Source organism: Ischnura elegans, chromosome 13 (assembly GCF_921293095.1).
Source record: "Ischnura elegans chromosome 13, ioIscEleg1.1, whole genome shotgun sequence".
Classification (NCBI taxonomy): domain Eukaryota; kingdom Metazoa; phylum Arthropoda; class Insecta; order Odonata; family Coenagrionidae; genus Ischnura; species Ischnura elegans.
Window position 1 is genome coordinate 17,899,594 of NC_060258.1, and position 14,302 is coordinate 17,913,895.

General features: G+C 36.4%; 2 protein-coding genes across 2 annotated transcripts in view; both read right to left on the reverse strand.

Moving 5' to 3' along the window:
• Positions 1–1,435: 1,435 nt before the first annotated feature.
• On the reverse strand, positions 1,436–14,081 carry LOC124170051. Its single transcript, XM_046548735.1, has 3 exons — positions 9,632–14,081; positions 7,657–9,536; positions 1,436–1,447 (listed from the first exon to the last, which is right to left on the reverse strand). The coding sequence occupies exons 2-3, from the start codon at positions 9,292–9,294 to the stop codon at positions 1,436–1,438; spliced, it is 1,650 nt and encodes a 549-aa protein (XP_046404691.1). The 5' UTR covers positions 9,295–9,536; positions 9,632–14,081.
• Positions 9,635–14,302, reverse strand: part of LOC124170052 — a 37,805-nt gene continuing 33,137 nt past the window's right edge. Inside the window, exon 3 of the mRNA XM_046548736.1 lies at positions 9,635–9,931. Within this exon, the coding sequence (XP_046404692.1) occupies positions 9,635–9,931 (297 nt within the window). The remainder of the gene's footprint in view (positions 9,932–14,302) is intronic.

Genomic DNA, 14,302 nt, shown 5'->3' on the forward strand with positions numbered 1-14,302 from the left:
GAAAAAAATATCCGAACTTAAAATGTTTCTGGATAGGTATCATGCAAATATTTGTTCTATTTCGGAGAAAATCTCAAAGACGATAAATATATCAGCATAGAATGCTACATCGGCTACAGACGTCACAATGACAATACCCATAGGAGCAAAGCTTCAGGAAAGGTGGCAATTTTAGTTGAGGATGGGATAGAATACAGTGTTCTTTCTACCCTACGGCAATCTCCTATCATTAGAAGCATTGGAGTCAGTGGCGTAACTATGGGGAAGGGGAATAAGGGGGATAAATCACCCCTAGAGCGTATTCAATTCCATTTCCATTCGTAAGCGTGAATAACTTATTTAACCCTTTCACTGCTGTCGCGGATTAGCGACCCTTCGGAGGGTGTACCACACCCATCCCGGAGGTACCAGCTCCATGGGCCCAAGAAACGCATTTTAACCTTTTCGCCGCATGTGAGGAGAAGGTTTTCGGAGATTGAACAGCAGCGAAAAGGATAATAACGCGATTAATTTTCTCGTGAGTACCGTCAAAAATACAGGTCAGTCGTTGCGGCGGAGGAAGGAACGCGTTCTCTATTTGTTCGAGTACTATCCCGAAACTTGCAAACGAAGAATTTACTGTAGTGGTCAGATAGTGTACTAGCATCCACGTCCAAATCTCGTTAAATAATTTTAGAGCATTTCGAAATTCAATCCCTGCGTGTAATGTGCATTAAACCAGAAGTGCAGTACACCGTCCGTCGGATGGGACGTTAAACTATTGTCCCCCTTGGCGCCATTTTTTAAGAGTTAAATAATGCCGACGCCAAGTTTCTGTCCACTTTTATATACGAGTATCCGTCACGTATATCCGTCGATAGGGTGTATCTCCCTCCCAATTAATTATTTAAATGTCATTATTCTGTCCCTACCCCTACAGAAGAGAATTTGACCTCGCAATACCCTAATATACCTAGAGAGAACAAATAAATACAAAATCTCCTTTGGAAAGGTTATTATATAGCCCTTCCTTCATTTTCTACCCCTTTCAGGACTCATTATTATTTAAAAAATTAATAAATAATATTTTCATTAAGCTAACAAAGATGAGAAAACAATCTTTAAAAATGCAAACAATAAAATCCTTGAAAAATAATATAAAAACGTTCCAAGAGTGAGGATCAAAATCGCCATCCTTACTTAATCTAGCAATCGCCGTAACTACTAAGCCACTCCTGTCTTTTCTAAATGGGTAAGAAATACCAGATATATACCGTAGACCCGTTTTTTACGATTTTTAATTGCTTTTTTCTCGAAAAATGTTGAGAAGTGCGTCGTCTCTCTTCGGCGTACTGAATTGATAGCCATGATCTACCGAATCAGAAAATTTGAGCTCAATCGGCCACCCGAAGGTCGTGTATTCCCCTTGTAAGATAAACTAGGATGAGAATCTCTGTCAGACCGCACTCTGAAAAATAGACAAAATTTTTTAGATAAATTCAACAGCAGTTTCTTCCGAACGAAGTTAGCCATATCTTTCGGACGCCAACTTCCTATTGTACATCGGATCATATGAATAAAATAAGAGAGATAGAATATTCTCGTCCGTTGGCACCTGGTATTTGCTGAGACGGAAAAGGAACCAGAGAACCACATTCGGAGGGCGCAATGGTGGAATTTGAACTTGAGAAATGTGTAATTATTGTGTTCCAAAGGAACCAGGCATCTGCCCTATGTCATACGAAGTTGAGTTATAGAGGGTTCCATTTCCAAGTTTAGGAACGCGAAGAGATATGATACCCTATAAAATAACTGACAGGGTTAGAGATTGTGATGTTAACGATGGTTTAACAAAAATTTTATTGTAACAAAATAAAAAGTGTTTTTCGCTCTTTTCTATGAATGTTATTATATAATGGAGACATTGTTTAAAATTATTTTTAAAACGTAATATAAAAAATCATTTTGCCATAAAGCGTAGCTACTGCAGCATATGAATTCATTTTTAAATTGTATACCCATTCTATTTCTTGGTTTTACAAAATATTATTTATAACTTCATTGGTAGAGCATTACATTAAAGCCAATATATCTGTTCTAATGGACATTTATGTCCACAAGGAGACAGAATATGGATAAAAATGTGCAAAGTTTGGCATTTGCTGCAAGGAAATAATCGCACACAAAAAGTCGCTTAACACAGCTTAGTTTATGAAGGAATTTCTAAGGAAATTAGTGACGTGGACTGGTTCAATGATATTTTGTGCCGTAAATTCTGTACTTAGGCCGTTTTACTCGGGACGCATCATTGCGCAATATTACCTATGTACGAAAGCGCAGTCAAAATTGCTTCGTGTAAAGCGAGCTATTGGTACAACGCACAAGAGAATGCACTGCTGCCAGAGGGGAAAATAGGCCCTCCTCTAATTGCAGGCTTGGATTCTCGCAATTTCAACAAATGTTTTCAATACTAACCTGCGCAATGATTTGTTCAGGGTGACGGCCTTTATGCGTATTCGAAAAGACTATATACCAATTATCACCGCTTCTGTCATATTCGCGCAGTAATTAGGATATTAAAGCTTAAAATTTTGGTTAAAAACAATATAAGTACGATCAATCTAAGTGTAATAGGCATTGTTTATGTTAATGTCTATTCTTAATCAATAATATTAGAAACTGTTCAAAAATAGTTGCTCTCAACAATCAAATCAAATATCCTCTTGGAATACATAGATGCAAATGGCGCAAAGCAGTTATTCGTGTGTTTGACAGTGCTTCACCAATTTTATAAATCTGAAAAAAATTTATATTATACTTCAGGGTAGGGGTAACAAAATATATTTTTTCGGCGTGTCTATTGTTTCCTAAATTTTTTAATTTAATTTCAAATATTTCAAACTTATGTTAAAGTTGAGTTTTCGGTCAAAATATTTTGACAAAAATCAGAATGGTAGAAAGTAATTGTATTTACATTTTAAAATCAAGATAAAGATTTTATAAAAATAAAAACTAGAGAAATGGTTAAAAAAATAAAAATCGTGTTTAAATTTATTTTGGTGTTACTTTCCATTGTTGAGCCCTGAAGTAGGGTGAAAAAAAGCATCCTGCAGCACCTGCCATTTTTAATTACGCTCCGCCATCTTTAATTACGCTATCACGTGACTTTTTAATCGACCGTCACTTGTTTTATTGATCGTCATTTGTTTCCCTTTCATCTTCTTTATCGATATTCACCTATTTCTATTTTCTCTGACGTAATTTACTTTTACGCTTCTCATTTGTTTTCTCTCGTCGTTTGTTTTACCAATAGCAAATGATTTTCGATCGTCATTTGTTTCCCTTTCATCTTCTTTATCGATATTCACCTATTTCTATTTTCTCTGACGTAATTTACTTTTACGCTTCTCATTTGTTTTCTCTCGTCGTTTGTTTTACCAATAGCAAATGATTTTCGATCGTCATTTGTTTCCCTTTCGTTTTCTTTATCGTTATTCACCTATTTCTATTTTCTCTGACATAATTTACTTTTTACGCTTCTCATTTTGTTTTCTCTCGTCGTTTGTTTTTCCTAATATAAGATTTTCGATCGTCATCTTCTTTTCCCAAGCTGCTTCCCCCACTCCAACCCCGCCAACCTCTCCCTCCCCCTTAACCGCTGGATGTTCTGGGTTCGATAGGAAATAATTCGACAAATGAAAGGCAAAGAGGTGGTAGATATTTTTTTTTATTGTATGTATGCATGTTTACAAACATTTTATAAATTTCAATTATCGATAATATTATCCATTCGGGAAACTATAGTTTTCAAGTCATTTGCTATGCTCGATAAATCTGAAGGGTAATTCTTGGGACATGGGATACCAAAGAGATTGAGATCATTTCTTCCAGCCCTCACCATAGTGTTATTAAATTCACTGTATTCGTAAACATCTTTCTCTCTAAAAAAGTAGAGGATCCCATTAGTATGTCTAAATGCAGATTGTATACCTGTAGGTATCTGTGGCATTAATTTCTTGTGACGAGCTTGACTCTTCGGTCTAAAAGTGCACTCATCCATTTCAACAATGAATTCCCCACTATGAAATATTAGTGTGCGGGCAGAGTATGTATTAACAATTGCTTGAATTCTAGCGTTTCTAGGAAGGCCGGCGGATATAATATTCATAGGACGACCTTCAACTAGCTCCATTGTTGGATAATTAACCATGTATATCAGGCCCTTGATAAATATTACAATTTCTCCACTAGGCCTGCGATAAAGAGCATCAAAACCATTGAAATCTTGCTCAGGTAAAAATGGTAACCAATCTGTGATAAGCTGAGGGCCAACGATGTCTATTTTTTCAGTCACTTCCATATCCACATACCAAAACCATTTTTCATGAAATAAATACAGCAAATTATTGATTATGAGTAACTGGCGTACATTATCAAGTTCACACAAAGTCGGACGGTGAGTATTATTTTTTGCAACATTCGGTTCTGCTCTGAATCTATCCTCCGGATATTCAGGTGCTCCCTCAGCATCATCATCGTTCCCCTGAACTGGATCATCTTCCTTCTGAGGTTCCAAGGGTGGTCCATAGAGAAATTGAGCTGCTAGTATATCATCTTCATGTAGTGTCAGACGGTAATCATAATGGTTATAATACGCAAACATCAGAGAATTCTCATAATTCGAATGTGTAATTCCTAGAGTGTGACCAATTTCATGGAGAAGAACGGCGAGCAAACTGACTTGAAATTCAGGAAGTTCAGGATGATCCATTCCTAAGTACCACATTTCATCTTGATCGATGTGGATTTCTAGTGGAATATCTCGACTTGATGGTAATTGTGCATGAGCTAATTTTCCACCAATCCCATCCAAAGGCGAAGAACAAAAATGTCTATTTAAATATTGTTTATGATTGTACCGTGTATTCATTATGAAGATATCCGGATGTTTAGGATCATGCTCGAACTTTAAATTAGCTGCTTGACTCCAAATTTCAAACGCTTTCCGAGCTAACTCCATGTACGTCGAGTTCACAAATCCATAATGCCATTTTATTATACCTTTATTCCATTTGTAATGGTATACAGAAAACGCAGGATCATCAACAACTCCGCAGCGTGGTCTATTGGTTAAATTCAGAGTCATTTCATTCAATTCCCCATCTTTTGTAATGTTATAGTATTCTTGAAAAATTTCCAAAGCCTCTTTCAATTCCGTATGGTCAATGCTAGTAATTTCATTTTCGGTCACGTTCAAATATCCATACTGTCGAAGATATTCTGCTACGCAATACGTTTTATTGGTGTGGGTATTTTCACTGGATAACACCTTTTGTACAGCAAGCTCAGTTAAGAGCAAAAAGATATAGACTGCTCTCATTTCAGTGTGAAGCGTAGCACGTGAGGGAATGAAATGAGATTCACAATTTAATACGAACTGAATTTATACACTTTTCAACGATGAGGGAGGGGGAAGGCCTCATCATAAGTCCGTTTACGTGATTCTTCTCTTATCCTATAATCACCCCAGGCTAATGTCGTGATACCATCTCTACATATATAGCGTTTATCATCGTTTGCACTCAAGGCTACTTTATTTATTTTTAGAGTGTACATTTCATGTTTATTAGATCGTAAAATGTACATCTGTCGATACTCTACGGAATTATCGAGTAAACACTTTTCGTAATGTTCGAAATTAATAGATTTTCGAATGACGGGCTTGGCAATACCTTTAGCCTTCTTCACTTCTTTAGCATTTTCCATACGATAGGAGTAAAGTTTGCTTCTCAAGCCGACAAAATTCGTCATAATGTCACCATTACATTCATCCTTCATCTTACCAACCACTTTTTTATTAAAATTTGAGAAACACTTGTGATCACAGGGATATGCAGATGTATCGTACAGTTCTAAGTTTTCTTTCATGTCTTCGTATATGTCATTAGTCTCAACATCAATAATCATACCATCTGTATCCATTTGATTGAGCGATATCTTATTCCCATACTTCACTTTAAGATGACCGTAAAAAAAATCGTACATTAGGGTTTTGCTTAGATCCAAAACTGCTTGTCCTGCATAAATTGGCTTCACCATTTTAATCGTTGACATTCTACTGTGAACAGCCACCAAATTTTCAGAAAATATAGTTCTATCTAAAAATCTCGAACTGGAGATCAATTTATTCAGTCTTTTTTCGTTACACACCAATTCAAGGTTAATTCTTCTCCTTAAATTCTCCATCAGCTTACCAAATACACTATTTACCATAAGTTTGAAGAAATCCCTGTCAAAATCATTTTTTGCCAACTTCCGTTTTTCGGTATTAATGTTTATGTAAGGATCTAACCATCTCGATTGATCAAACTCGATCACTCGTCGAATTCTATTCAGCTTCAGACCATATCTAAGGGCTTGTTTTAAATTAACATAATGAATTACATATTTTTCTTTTGGCTCAAGTGTTGTCAATAATTTTCTGAATTTACCAGTAGGAGGTATTTTATTTTCTGGACAAAATGGAAGATCCGAGTGAGTTTCATGTATATTATCGGGATAATCTAAATCAACCTCGAGAAAATATCCTTTAGGATTGTCATCTGAAATATTCAAATTAAACTCTCGAATTTCCTCTTCACTAAGCCATTTAAAACTACCACGAGGAAGAGGTTGAGACATTGCCCACCCATAGAGATTGTTAGCATCCAAATACAAAAGGTATCTATTAGGAATTGACGCATCATATTCCCTCATATATTTATTATTTGCCTTACTGTACCTCTTACAGCATTGACTAATACCTCCTCGTATTCCATTTTCTGTCATCAGCAGCATATCGTAATCAGTCATCAACTCGAGAGTCACCCCTGTATGCTTTAACATAGCATCAAACGCTAACCCCGGTGATGTATAATACCATGCAGGGTCAAGCTTATACGTTTCCATGCAAACATCCCGAAAATTTTCAAAAATATCGGATAAAATCGTAACATCTGTTTTCAGGTATAAGTCGGAGTATTCACCGAGAGTCTGGCAATTGAATTCAAACCAAATTTTTTGAGCAAATTCATAATCGTCATCGCTTACTGTTTCTCCATTAATATGACTATAAAATTTCTCCTTCGGTGGTAAACATTTTTCCTCTAACTTTTCCCAACTGTCAACATATTCGTATGGAAAAATTCCTTTCCTCGTAACAAGGTTCAACTTATCTCCATAAACTCGTTTTGTATGAATAAATTTCTCTCGGGGGAGATTGTCAGCTAATTTTGATAGGGTCGAAGCCATAAATCGAAAGGTATCCACAAATCTAATGCTGAAATTGTTACCGATACTTTTGCTAAAAGATATATACTTTTCCTCAGAATTCGCTATGCAATTAATTTCTTTATTATCGTAACCTAAATTTGGTACAATAAAATGAGCATCATATCCGCTTAGGTTATGAAAAAATACAGGGAGAAATTTGGGCATTTTAAACTTTAAATTACATTGTGAATGTAAAGCTGCTCTAAACTTTCCAGTCATGTGACAATGATCTTGAACGCGGTCAGCACCCAATTCTTCTCCACAAAGATGACAATACTTAGCGGATTCAAATGCCTGTTTTTCTTCTTGTGTTAACGCAATCATCTGTACCGTATTTTGATACATATTATGTACTAGTTCGGCTACCTCTTTGATCCAATTCATAAAAACTTTCGCAGCATCTCTCCCTCGATAAGAAATTGGTTCAAATTTTAGATTATTTGTACAAATTAGTAAAAAACAAAAAGACATTATTTCATGTTTTTCTATTGCACACGAATAAGAATGCTCATCATTCGAGCAACAATGTTGAACCTTCGGAAGTATTGACTCAAAATCGGCTACAACTATGGCAGGGACACGCATTGCACGACCAACATTTTTAAATTTCAACAATTTTTCATCATCTCCCGGCATAATTATTTTAGAAGGAGCATTTTTCATACAATCTAAACGATGTATTTCGAGTTTTTCATGCGTATGAAAATGACAGAAGCAGCGTTTGCAAACGTATATATAATTATGATTTTTCGTAATTTGTGAATGAAGCAATTTATTAAACGATTTAATCCAACAATAATGTGATTTATTTTCTTTAACTAGATAAAGTAAATCTCTATGATCAGATAGTTCTTCATCCACAACTTTTAAAGGATACACGTTATTTTTCTCATCTATACCGAAAACATTAATAGAAATATTATTTTTTATTTCAAATTTACTAATATCTCTCAAAATAACCGGATATTTAATGCAATTCCAATCATACTTTGTTTCAAAATTTTTATCCTTAATATATTTTATAACTCTAGAGCATGAATATCTAGGTGCTGTTTCTGCCATGTATTTGGAATAAATCGCATATTTAAAGCAGTATATATCATTATTCTTAACATTTATTACTGATTTGGTATCATAAATTCTCTTTGGGAGTTCGATGAAAGTGGATCCGCCCAGAGGACGATATTTATTTATTCGTAATTCTAAACCTGAAATTTCACGTAAAGTCCACCCTGATCCCTTTGCTTGATGTTCGGATTTTTCTTTTAGTAATTTAGCAAACAGATGCTCTACAATTTCATCTACATTGTCAGTCTCAAATATTCTAACATTTTCCGTTTTAAACCATCTTTCATCCGTAAGTTCCTCTTTAGAAAAATTACACTTGACCAAAACATTGATTTTTACCGGAGAAGATTCCAATACATATTTAATTTTCTCAATGACCAGTAACCTGATATTATTCAGAAATGTGATTAAATCACTTCCCTCATCCAACCCACTAACCCAGTAAGTCTTTAATCTATTTTTCGCTGCCGATTGAACTTCAACCATTCCCTTTACATTTCCTGCTCCAACTTGTCGTAAAACATGTCTTCTATGAACCTCACTACTCTCATGAGAGACTTTGTTACGAAAATATGTGTAACAAATTTCACATAGTTTATCTTCTATTGTATTAGCTCCAACACTAACATGTCTTTGGTGTACTTCACTAGCTTCATGTGTAAGTCTATCTCTAAAATAAGTGTAACAAACTTCACAAAGTTTATCTTCTATCGCATTAGTTCCAACACTACCTTGTAAAACATGTATTTGGTGTACCTCACTAGCTTCATGTGCAAGTCTATCTCTAAAATAAGTGTAACAAATTTCACAAAGTTTATATTCTTCCGGATTAACTCCAACACTATTCTGTAAAACATGTCTTTGATGAACGTCACTAGCTTCATGAGCAAGTCTATCTCTAAAATAAGTGAAACAAATGTCACAAAAAGTGTCCATGTTCTCAATGAATGTTATGTACACTGATGCTTCGCAATACCTAATCTTCTTATTCACTGCTAGATAATAAGCTACTTACCGTTATATATAAACCAGAGCTCCGACCAGCAGGACGTAACAAGCAGGAAACCGGGGAAAGTGTTTTCTATTTCTAATATTCTCTCAAGAAAAACTTATTCCTTCTCCAAATTATTTCTTTTATTTTAAAAAGGTTTTTTTTACAACACAGTGATGTGAATAATCTGTAATTAAAGAAAGATCAAAATTTAAGTAAATATAATTAAACACAAAAACCTAATTTAAAAAACAAAATTAAATAATATTAAATCATAGATACCTTTTAATCTTCCAAGGACAAACGCTCTCCGTCCCAGGTGAGCGTGAGAGGCTCCCCCTCCCCCCGGTTCACAGCATCCACCGCTTCCCTGTTGAAAACCTTTAAGTATCTTTTAGGGAGGAAGAGCCTCCCTCGCTGACCAGCACCCTCAATCATTGCCGAAACCCCATCCCCATACCTAGTTTCAACCACCCATAGATATGTTATGGTATATCTAAAACCTACAACAAGGTTTTCTTTTTTTAGGAAGGGAGGGAGTTCATTGTTCACCTTCTGAATTTTCCTTCTCAAGTTCTCCATCTAGAAAGAAAATACATGTTAAGTATTAGGGAAATAATCGTATATAACGTTAAATATATACATGTGAGGAAGAAAACTAAGCCCCACTTACTGCGTTCGGTTTTGGATACTATATATTGGATCGCCTCTGATGTACTCTACCGCCGATCGAATTGAAGTGGTGAATTTGGAGGAAGATGCGAGCTCTTATATACCTAAAAGAGGGGTAATACTTTCGAATCACTTAGGGGGAAATAACTGGGAGTAGGTCGTAATCATCCAAGGAGAACTGCACTAAGTGAGAGGATGACCTTCCAGTACCGAAGCATGAAGCAAGAGGTCTGAAAATGTCCTTGAGAGCTGCACGTGGTATTTATCCTTTCATCATCACTGCGGTGAACCACTGAGGCGGATATGGTAATCACAAGATGAATCAGCATTCATCAAGAGTGTTGGAAATTCCCTCAAGGGACGCACGTGTGGGTAATCTTTACCAAAGCCGAAGCTTGAGAAATGTTTTTTTTCGAGTAACACGACCTCGGCACGTGCGTGTTAGATGGTCACGGGGACGTGGGTGGGGCAGCGTAGTTTCTAAGTAAGAGGCTGACCTCGGCACGTGCGTGTTAGATGGTCACGGGGACGTGGGTGGGGCAGCGTAGTTTCTAAGTAAGAGGCTGACCTCGGCACGTGCGTGTTAGATGGTCACGGGGACGTGGGTGGGGCAGCGTAGTTTCCAAGTGAGAGGCCGACCTCGGCACGTGTGCGCTTAATAGCGGAGGAATTAGGGGATGATGTAATACCACTTGATATTCCAGAATTCCTAAAATTTTCCCTATTTCCGGTACCAACAGGTTCACTGGGGAAAACCTAAAATGGCGCCCTCGATGGTCTTTGAACCCCTTTACCCACCCTACTTGCGACACTATCCATATATATATAAATCGGGCGAAAATTCATTACAAAAATCATGAACAGCCTTTTAGCACAGCCGGTGGGTTCTCTAACCCTTTGGAAAGAGATAGAGGAATTCATATTCAAATTAAAAGAAAAAGCAGACGAAGAATTTAAAAAAATCCTCCAAGAGGCGGAAATAAGTCCGGATCCGAGTGCTTTGCACAATGTCTGTGATCAATATGAAGCATTTTATGAGAGAGAAGTCTTTCAAAAATTAACTGAAGATTCGTTAAAGTCAACTATAATAGAAAGGCTGCGTTATTTAAACAAAGATGTTTATGATTATTACATGAGAATTTACAATTGGTGTGATTATTACTAAGCGATTAGTCACCATTATACACTCATATAGCGTCTCCCTGTTCACTCGCAGCACAAACGGCTTTGATAGATTAAAAGACGCATTCCCTATCCTAACTCACACGCCGAAATCCAGTATCCGCCGCTATATACCTTGTTGGATATCTCAGGCAGGAGACCGAGCACAACAAACGGCTGTTTAATTACCTATTAAGAAATATGAGTCAGCAAAGGAATTACAAACTTAAATATAAGAAACTTACAGAAAACGCGCGTGATTTATACAAGGGTTCTACTAATGCTGCTGGTTTTGACCTTCGAAGCGCATATGACTACACCATTTCACCAGGAAGTCGTCTGTTAGTAAAAACAGATCTCCAAATTGAGCTGCCATGGGGGTGCTATGGGAGGATTGCCCCGAGATCTGGTCTGGCCTTAAAATATGGAATAGATATTTCAGGGGGAGTACTGGATTTCGATTTTCGCGGAAATGTGTCAATTATAATTTGTAATAATAGTAGCGTCGTCTTTAAAATAAATGCTGGTGACAGAATCGCACAATTAATTTGTGAACAAATATTAAATCCTGATTTGGAAGAAGTGGATTATATGAATGAAACTGAGAGAGGATGTAAGGGATTCGGTTCGAGTGGAGAGAATTGAAAGAGTAGCCGCTAATTGTATGAAATTAAATTATTTGAATAATAATGTATAATATGATGTTTTTAAAAAATTAAAAAAATTATTTAAAAAAATTTATCTCTACTTTTTTTTTACCTAAAAAAATCTTTCAACCATAGAGAATACTAATTAAGAGAAATATTAAAGAAATTGTGAAATATCTAGAATTTCCCCGTCTTCATTGAAAATGAACACTGTCCCGAACCCAAACGCCTGAGGACTCCCTACGTACAATGCAATTGCACTCGGCATGTCCGTTACGAACCAAACCACTCCCCATGAACGCCCCGTCCCCGTGGGATCGAAATACGAGCCTGAGGGTAAACCGTATTGTTCAGCGGTAGCCGACAATTGTTCAGCGCTCAAAGGTGGTAGATTGTCCGCAACTGATAATAACAGTAAAACTGCATACGTACAATTAATTGTAGGAGTTCCATCATGTATCTGGATCTCAAACGGTGGCATATCCAATAAGGCGGGGTCTTCATTCAAAACATTGTCCAATTCCTCCATTAAAATTTCAAAATCGAGATGAAGCAAATAGGTTTGTAATTCATCCAGCGACTCCTCTCCCATCTCTTCACTCGGGAATCTGTTTTCGCTATTTTCCAAAGGAATTCTGGAATGATCTAGTGGGACCATTTTAATAAATTGGTTGAGGATGGGATGGGTTAGAAGCACACACACACAACTTCACTTAAGAGCGGTACACGGACTAACAAGGGTCGTTTTAAGCGCCGTTTTTATGAATTTATACACAAGAGGTATATATATCCACTAACAATAAACACCACTTCACTTGCCAGCGAGACACGTAATAATGAGGCTCGTATTGAGTGCAGTTACTTCTAAGACGGGAGTGTTGGAATTGGCCGCGACTGATCTTGACACAAATAGCGTATTGTGGGTCACCTTTCAAAGAAATGCAAAGCTAGCAGTTGGTGGTAAAAAACTCCAATTTAAAAACCCACTTGAATGCGAGTCAACTTCATTCGAAAATGGTATGATACCTCATGCAGAAATTCTTCCAATCTTGGAGGCTGTGGTTGACGGTGCTACAGCGTTGTACGCATTCAGCGAGGTCGAGTGTAATTTCTTCTCCGAATTAACAAAACGCACTTTCATATGTTTGGAAAAAGAACTTAATTGTCCGGCGCCGGAATTATGTTCTTTTGAGACAATAGGATGTTTAAATCCTTGCCATAAGTTACGTAATAGTACTTGTGCGTTAAGAAATGCTTACTCACTCGCAAAGTGGATGCGATACAATCTTCTGAGTAATGACGTCAACGCCTGTCACCATTCTGATGCATGCATTTCCAGCGCACTTCCTACATAATGGGTGGGGATGGAATATCAGCGAAAACAAGGTTAAGAAAGGATGGAAAGTTATGCACCTATAAATGGACTGAATCGTTCCTTCACAGCAATATACGATCATCATGTATTCTCTGCAGACGCTGTGTATCAGAACAGTCAGAGGTTGGAGTGGTACAGGCAGAGAGGCGGATCTAATAGAAATTGCCGAGTTATTAAGAAACTACTATCCGCATCTGTTTAAAGAGTTGATGCGGACAGATATTGATAAAGGTGTACAAGAAATGAACCCGTCAGCGCTGACACATTTCAGCTACTTGTTAGCCAGAGGAAAAACAGTTGCAAATATAATTTTCCGAAGAGATTTTACTCTCTCGGAATACTTTGGGATAAGAGATTTAAGATATTTTGATGGACAAATTGTGATAATGCTAAGGGGAAGAACACCGATACACATAAAGTTCAAGCATTTTGTTAAAAACAAAAGGAATGGCCGACGTGAATTACTCTGCCCTATGTGTTTTTATCCAGTGCTAGATAAATGCAAAGATATAACAAGTTTTGTTAAAAGTTATTCTGCAGATACTTTTAGTGTTGTTGAAAAAAGTATTTTAGTTAGAGATCCAGTCAAAATAGTATCGTGTTTAAGTAGTTGGTGTGAAAACTGCTGTATAAGATCGCTGTTTTCTGACATACATCCAGTTGATTATTGTATACCCAGTTGTGGAACAGAGGAGGTAACTGATTTTATGTATGTCAACGATGTCAAGATAATTGAATCGAGGTTAAAGAGATTCAATTATAAAAGTTATTTTAACGACCATTCAGTATTTAAAAGACTGAAAATGTTCCCGTACATGCTGACGGATAGTGAAGATAGTGATTGAGAAAACAGTAAAAATAATTGTGAAATCTTTTGAGATATAGTGAAGATCATTGTTAAATTTTTTTTTTTAAATCTATTGATCATCTCTGTTGTTGTAAAAAAAATATTTATAATTATTGTAATCTATTAATTGCTTTTTTTGTATTGTTAAATTCTTTTAAATCTATTGATCATCTCTGTTGTACCAATATTTATAATTATTGTAATCTATTAATTGCTTTGATTTTTTGTAATATACTAATTGTTTTTTGTTT